General features: G+C 38.9%; 1 protein-coding gene and 2 long non-coding RNA genes across 3 annotated transcripts; 1 reads left to right on the top strand and 2 right to left on the bottom strand.

Moving 5' to 3' along the window:
* Nucleotides 1-210: 210 nt before the first annotated feature.
* LOC144199845 (uncharacterized) lies at nucleotides 211-1909 on the top strand. Its single transcript, XR_013326985.1, has 6 exons — nucleotides 211-337; nucleotides 530-633; nucleotides 1180-1258; nucleotides 1346-1633; nucleotides 1698-1757; nucleotides 1820-1909. It is a non-coding gene; the product is annotated as an uncharacterized LOC144199845 (long non-coding RNA).
* Nucleotides 1910-2140: 231 nt separating this feature from the next.
* LOC144199844 (uncharacterized) lies at nucleotides 2141-3316 on the bottom strand. Its single transcript, XR_013326984.1, has 4 exons — nucleotides 2971-3316; nucleotides 2617-2680; nucleotides 2407-2512; nucleotides 2141-2331 (listed from the first exon to the last, which is right to left on the bottom strand). It is a non-coding gene; the product is annotated as an uncharacterized LOC144199844 (long non-coding RNA).
* A 307-nt stretch (nucleotides 3317-3623) lies between these two features.
* Nucleotides 3624-7197, bottom strand: cpvl (carboxypeptidase vitellogenic like). Its single transcript, XM_077721715.1, has 13 exons — nucleotides 7028-7197; nucleotides 6750-6931; nucleotides 6498-6619; nucleotides 6212-6323; nucleotides 5833-5891; nucleotides 5674-5753; nucleotides 5528-5594; nucleotides 5259-5381; nucleotides 5055-5186; nucleotides 4758-4856; nucleotides 4411-4584; nucleotides 4145-4327; nucleotides 3624-4064 (listed from the first exon to the last, which is right to left on the bottom strand). The coding sequence occupies exons 1-13, from the start codon at nucleotides 7030-7032 to the stop codon at nucleotides 3966-3968; spliced, it is 1437 nt and encodes a 478-aa protein (XP_077577841.1). The 5' UTR covers nucleotides 7033-7197; the 3' UTR covers nucleotides 3624-3965.
* Nucleotides 7198-7560: the final 363 nt, after the last annotated feature.

The raw sequence follows: 7560 nt of genomic DNA, 5'->3' as shown, positions 1-7560 counted from the left end.
ATCCCACAGCGCCTCTTAGTGGAAATTATGGCTACTACACAAGTATAAAACTTGGTTTATGTATATAACAAGCAGGTGAGACAAATTATTAATGTTAAAAATACTACATTGTTTTCAGACTAACGTGTATTTTAATACACATTATTATTATTTAAAAGTATTTTTTGTGTGTCTATTTCTTTAATAGGCGCGGCCGAGGTCAGAGTTCAAGGGACCGCCTTCAAAATGGTGGATGAGTTAAGAAACGCTTTGGCAGTAGACTGCAGAGCAGCTCAAAAGTGACGATTTACCGAAGAACGACCTGATAAACTTCTTACACGACAATGCAGTGCATTCGGTACAATGTCATTTGAGGTTATCGAAACCCAAGTCCCTCATTTTAAGAGTGCTTTTGGGCGGGAGCATGCTTCGTTGGCGTGGTGTAGCCCCACGCGGTTGGAGAAGGGAAAATGTTTGCAAACAAATTGGCTACATTGCGTTACCTCTAACTCTTTATGTTTAAAAGAAATCATTCCATTGTGTGTTTCAGATCCTCAACGAGCATCGATCGCTGGGAAACATCAAGAATGTGGCCAAAACGACCAAAGAGGACCAGCATGTCGACACCACCCTATCGAGCTGTTTGTCAGCCAAGTGAGTCGTTTTTTAAATACTACTACTTTCTATTTTCTCTCCCCGTGTAAAAATTAAATGTCAGCGTTCAGTGATTTGCTCTATTAGCTCGTTTTTCATTATGATGCATTCAAGATTTGACTGAAAACACGAACTGATCTTCGAAGTAAGAAATAAACAGTTTACTTATAGAATATATATCCCAGTGGCTTTTAACCTTGTTGGCCCTACCGAACAGTACTTTAATGCAACATAAACAATATTTTCCCCCCAAATTCAAGATAAATTCTTTGCAGCACCGATTGGCCAAGTAATGTCAGCCGATCATCTGCAGCCAGAAATGTTATTGTGAATAGACCTGATAAATCCATGTATATTGACCTCCGTGGCAGATGCTCAATCGAACCACTAGGGGTCGCTTGATCAAGCTTAATAACCACTGATATACTTTGGCCCAAGGCTTGGATCTTTTATTTGTATTTTTAAATGTGGTTTTAACAAAACTTACATGGGAAACGAATGTGGGTTAAATAAGCAATTTCACAATCCTGCTGTTGTTTTGTAAAGGTTTAAAGCCATGGAGACGGTGAAAGCTGTCAAAATCGATGAGAAGACTAAAGTAGTCCAGGCAGAAGTTGTGGATGTGGTAAGACTCAAATGTTTCAGGTTATTTTATTTCTTATTTTCATGTCATGTGTACAAAACCTACACTTTGTATCTTGCTTCTCTTCAGGGTCCACCCAAGAAATGGACATCTTTGACACCAACATCCCCAGATCACTGGTTCTTGTCATTATAGAGCAGGCAGGGGTCTTCAATTCTGGTGCTTGAGGGAGCCTGTCCAGTATGTTTTCCATATCTCCCACAACATCTGAATCAAATGATCAACTCATCAGCTTGATGACAATCATTTGATTTTGATGTGTTGGAAGACATGGGAAATAGACTGGTTAGGGACCCTTGAGCATCCTTATTATAGACTCAAACTATTTTTGAGTGTCTGCAGCAAACCATCAGAGAGGTATGTCTAATATTGCCATTTATTTTCCTCCTGTGGTTTTAATGTTTCATGCATTCTTTTGCAGTGGGGTGAAGGCTTACTGACTAAGTAAAAGAGCGATGGTACTATGGGAAGACCTTTGCTGGTAAGTATGGGTTAAATGATGGACTTAGTCTGGGCCCCATTGACTTTTTTTTCTTCTTCCAGAACCTGTCATCCTTTTACCGATGGATGATCTTCATGATGGTCTCTAGAAAACCCAATTTTTTTGTGAAAAAAATAAATTGTTGAAATGCATTCATGACTTTTTCATTTTACTAGCAAAAACTGCAAATAACTTTTGAAGTATAGTTTTTATTGACAGGAAAATAAACATTTTACATATGATTTGCAAACATATAAAATGCTTTGTTGCATTTTGCTTACAGTATGTGAAGACTTAGTAATTTTTGAACACTTTATAAAAAAAAAAAAAAAATTTTTAGAACTTTTTTTTTTTTTTAAAGAAAAACACTTAGAATATAAAATAAATAGAAACTTTATTTAAAAAAAATAAAAAAAAGACCCGAATGAGGTCTAGGTCTTTTTTTACCCAAGTGTTTTTAAAAAAAATAAATGCCGCTCAAATCTCTTTTTAATTTCAACATTAAATATCTTAAAAAGAAGATCCTTCTGTCCTCTTGCTTTTCCGCCATCAACCAAAGAACTTGGGACTTCACCTATATAAGAGGGGAGAAAGATTGTTTTAATTTGGATGAATACTTGAAAATTCTACAATAAACAAATAAACTAACCTGTGGGGAATGCAGACAGTCTTCTTTCTCAAAGTGCAAAGACTCCACATAAGGCAAGAAAGATGTCATCAAGTGGGCAACCCGTGAAGATAGTCTGGGCATGGACCTGATGTGCAAAAATACATAAAAAAGCATAAGTTAGCATAAATAAAGACTGGAGTCCTAAAAGAAAGGCTTAGGTGGTTTCTTTTTTTTTGGAACTAGTGTTACCTTGATCTGGCCCAGACTCTTCTGTAACCTTGAAGTTATGAGTGTTCTGTGCAAACAGGAAGAGCTGCAAAAGAAAACTTGATTAAACCAAGTCATTTGGGAGTTGCCAAACAATTATTACAGGAAAGAGAAATCTTACAAGAAATGTACTAAACATTCAAGATAAAGAATAAAAATAAGTTTGAGTGCTCCATGCTATTTTCCCTTTTCCTAACAAGGCGATTAAACATACCGAGTCACATTGGCTTAAAACATTTTGTATGAATTACTTTTGTGAAAACAGAACAATTAGTATTACAAATTTGAAACGGATGTTAACACTTGCAGTGAAAACAATATTTACATACAACATACCAGGAAGCAAGTCGTGCCTCTGGATGTCCTTTTTGAGAGAGCTTTTACCAAGCAACTGTCCATTGATGTCTCGGCTTTGTTTGATTAAGTTTAAAGCCTTTCTAAACGACTCAATGGGTGGAAACGGACAACATACTTTCTTAAGTCAAATGTCATGGTCGTGACGCTAATGCTAAAATAGCTAGTTACATGCTGAACACAGCCGGTGGGCAATAGGAGCCCAAACTTAAATTGTCAACGGTGTGTTCAACCTAGCATTACACTTAAAGATTTGTTGGCGTTTTGGGATCAATTGATTGCTACAAAAATATCCCGGTAGCGTGATAAATATGCATTTGAGCTAGTAACTTGCTCAAAGCCTTACCGTGCTGGCGTGCTGTCGACCGACAGCATGGCTCTAAGGGGCGCGATACTGCGCATGTGCTCAATTTACGCACTTCCGTTATCAACAGGCGTAACCACGCCCATATTGTATTATCCGCCATATTGAATGTGGAAAAGATGGTGGCCTTCTTACCGTGCTTCACGAGGCGATTTGTCCACTCAACTCAACGTCATGACGTAGAATAGTCTGGATTGTTGTGACGTAGGGCTATAAAACAGTATGTGTATAGTATACATGCAACTCTTATCCATCAAGAGGGATGCTATCGTAACTATAAATTTGTCAAATCTTTAATTCAAAAATAAAATATTTTCATCATTTTGTGCCAAAAGGTCTATATGATTGAAAAAATAAAATAGCTACAAAACATTAAGATAACCAAGTGATAAATTCCAGAAACAAATAAAATCACTCATTCATTGTGGACAGCATTAATTAGTCAGACATGCAAAATGTCGTCTATACAATTTAACATAGATTTAAGAGCAAAAAAAACTATTTATAAAACAATTTCATTCAAAAATGAGTGAAAGGATTTTTTTAAAAAATGTGCAATTTTCATACACAATGTTTTGGTAGGCACCAATATCAATTAAAACGTGATTTCTTTTCAAATCCAGCCTCGCGTCGAGAGGAACCTGTCAATCATGTCATAAGATCTCGCCGGCTGGTCGTAAGGCAAAATATGTCCGCCTCCTCTGATGATGACCTGCGTGACAAGATAACGTATTTGAAATTCACTTGCTGGTGAAGCGCTTCTCCACAGATGTGTTTGGCTTATGAATCCACCTGGTAGAACTCTCCCACTTGTTTGACATAACCGGCCACTTCCGTGTCTTCGGGCTGAAGCTTCCAGGGAAAGCGCGGCGCCGACATGTAGGCGGCCGCTCCGGTCCAGTTGACGGTGGGCAGGAACCGCTCGGTCAAAGGGGCCGCCACGATCACGTCCAACTGACCACTGTAGATCAACACCTGAGGAGTAAGAGGAGGATGGGGCACAATTACAGCTGAGGAAAAATATGACACAGTACCCCATTTTTTTTATATTTGATTACCTTATAGTGGTCCATGAGGACCCCCAGCCAAGGCTTGATGCTTTTCATTACATCCTGCATCAGGTGCTTCTCCACCTGCGAGCCGCTGTGGAATTCTAGATTTCCCACGTGGATGGCACGCCGTACTTCCGGGAGCGTTACAAACATTGAAAAATACTCCTGGTCTTTGGGTTCCTGACATTAAAAGAGGAAATACTGAAAACCTATTTATGTTCTGTAACACAAAATTCTAAGAAAAACACACATTCAAGACTTTGAAATATTAGACATGATCCTGACAAGCCTCAGTTAAAACCGATTGGACGTCAGTCGTCAAAGATAGTGAACGAGGCAGTATTTCCGAGTACCTGACATGACATGTAGTTGTAGTAGTTGGTGCAGCCTGTTGCATTTTGGAAGAAGGAAGGGTATGGTGCCATGTCACCATTCAGCAAACTGTCAAAAACCTGGATAGAATGTTGATAATAAAACACCACTGGACACTGCGTACACTTGCATCTGAATATTTGTGAATAGCATGAAAAAGGATGATACAGTTGTTCCGTTCAAAAGCAGCAAATCATCTCAAACACATTTATCTAACAAGAAAATGCCAAGACTATAAGGACTACAACGATTCCAAAACAACAGTACAACAATTATACCTGAAAAGCCTCCACCCACTTCTTCTGCTGGATGAGCTGGACCCCCAAGTCACTCTGCTTGTTGACGTACTGTTTCTGAACTTCATCGATCATGCCCGTCTGGTACATAAATTCACCGTAACCACCCAGCATCTATGAAAGAAAGATGAGAATGTCGCTCTCCCCTACAGAAGGCACCTAACATCTTTATTGGCCGATACGCACCATTTCCGGATCACAAAGGCCGTCCCCAATGGCCATGCCCTTGAAGTTGATTTTGATCTTGGCCGTCGGGTTGTTTTTATGGATGTAATAAGAGACGGCAGGAACGTACTTCCCTGCATAGGACTGCATAGACGCACGGACCAGTGACTTTGCAATAAATTTCAAGCGAAGCTCTACTTTCAATACATCTAACTATACCATATATATGCATGTATGATCAGAAAATTAATGAACTGACTATTATTGCCAATATTTCATTAAAAACTTGCCTCTCCTGTCGCATAGAAGTCATTGGACTGGTATTCAGGAAATAGTTGGAAGAACTGTATTAGAGCACTTAAAAAGCAGGAAAATATAAACACTTAAATGGGAGCAGATGAAAAAGTGAAGTTAAAACTTGGAAGTCGGGTCGCACCTGTACAGATCTCGGCCAACGTCATCCTGATTCTGAGCGTAACCACGATCGTCGTCTGTGAAGCTAAAACCTGTCCCGACCTGAAAGAGAGTACAAAAAAACACATTTAATGGTCATTTTAAACACTGTGAAGTGTATGTATTTAATTACAATACCTACTGGATTGTCAATGTATAAAACGGAATGTTTTGTGGTCCAGGCGTAATCCCTCAGTTTCACTGCAATATAAAAAGTTATAATTCAATGAAAATGCTGTGTCTGTAAATTTAAAAAAACTACTTAATTGTAAATGTATTTGAATATTTGGCTTCCATTGTTGCCGGTCAGTAGTAGTAAAGGATGGAAGGATGGAAGAGGGGTATTGCGTTCTATGTTTTGACTCATTTTCTCTGTGCATTGCAACAATTTCTTACGGGTCAAATCGTTTCAAGACATTTGCAAAAGGATAAATGAGATTTCCCTGATTATGAATTATTACCGGGTAGATTGAACAACACTAGTTTAAGCATCTCTTGTGCAGTAGTAGTCTTCTACTCACCAGTCATGTTCTTAAAAACCACATATGGTCCGTGCTCCACAAAGAGTCCGAACATGGAGCTCCCCCCAGGACCCCCTTGAAGCCATAACAAGACAGTACTGTCAAACGATGGCTGCAATAGTCAGAAACACACACACATACACAAAGGTCATGGAATTTCAGCTCTAACTTGTGGTTGTTATTTAGCAGAAGTTCTGGGACCTTCAATGTTTCAATATAAATTAACCACATACAAAATAAAGTATTTATAGTATGGAAATAAATATATAATGCAGTTTGAGTTTACCATCAACGCAGGGAAAAACCAGAAGAAAAGGTTACTGTTGTACTTTTTGTTGACAGTGAGATAGCCAGCATAACCCTTCACGTTTTGGCCGGGCAATGCTCCAACTAAACTTAATTTCCTGGCTGGGGTAAAGCAAAAACAAACAAAACATGTAATTGATTTTGTTTTAATCCCAGTTATAACATGCTGTCTATTTATTCACCATTTACACTCCATTTATACAGATGTAACCGCCTGCAAAGAAGCATTTACCTTCGTCAATGGCCCCCCTTTCCAGATAGGGAGTGAGAAAGAGAGGTGACCCGGGATCCTTGCCATCAAGGCGGCTAACGTGGAGCGATTTTCGGCAGAAAAGGGACGAACATCTCCGTGTTTGGACGGGAACCAGAGCAACCAACACAGCTAGCAAAACACCCACGGCTTCTATCCACACTCTGACAATGTGCATGAATGGAAAACATATTCAAAATACGCGTGGCCAATGTATATATTTTTTCATTTTCGTTCATTATGTATAAGTTTAAACTCACCTCATTTTGTCAGTTGTTGCGGATACAGAAAGTGAGTTCAAAGTCACATGACGACCTCACGTGATCATCACAGAATCACGTGGTCAGGTCGATAACAACGTCACATGCCCACACGGCCCTGCTGAGGAGCGCAGTTTTCTTTTTGGAATTGATGTCTTTGATACCTTATTCGTTCGATCAATTTCAACACGTATTTTTGTCAGAGTCACGGGGTGCTGCAACCCAACCCATCAGACTTTGCACCACACTCTAGACTGGTCGCCAGTCATTCCTAATCTTTAATATGCTAGACTTTTTTCACATTTTCCTTTCTTTTTTATTATAATAGTGTATAGCATCTTGTTATACGTTAAACATATATGTTAGGCTTTTATCTGAATATTGTGATAAATTAATATATTTTTATTAGATATATATGTATATATAGAAAATACAGTGGCGGTCCGTGAATTTCCTGGCGACGCCTTCAGCTGTCGTAATCAAACCAACCCTCAAAAACTTTTTTATGACCTCTACTGCAGCTAGAGCTGCGA

Source organism: Stigmatopora nigra, chromosome 7, assembly GCF_051989575.1.
Source record: "Stigmatopora nigra isolate UIUO_SnigA chromosome 7, RoL_Snig_1.1, whole genome shotgun sequence".
Classification (NCBI taxonomy): Eukaryota; Metazoa; Chordata; class Actinopteri; order Syngnathiformes; family Syngnathidae; genus Stigmatopora; species Stigmatopora nigra.
Note: the sequence above shows the minus strand (reverse complement) of the source record. Positions and strands in the feature narration are given on the sequence as shown.

Excerpts from the sequence above, each read along its gene's own strand:
- cpvl (XM_077721715.1), bottom strand. Across the intron at positions 5,892-6,211 it reads GGTTTTTAAGAACATGACTG|TGAAACTGAGGGATTACGCC; the intron begins GTGAGTAGAAGA and ends TTTATATTGCAG. Across the intron at positions 4,328-4,410 it reads TCCTCATGGACCACTATAAG|GTGTTGATCTACAGTGGTCA; the intron begins GTAATCAAATAT and ends CTTACTCCTCAG.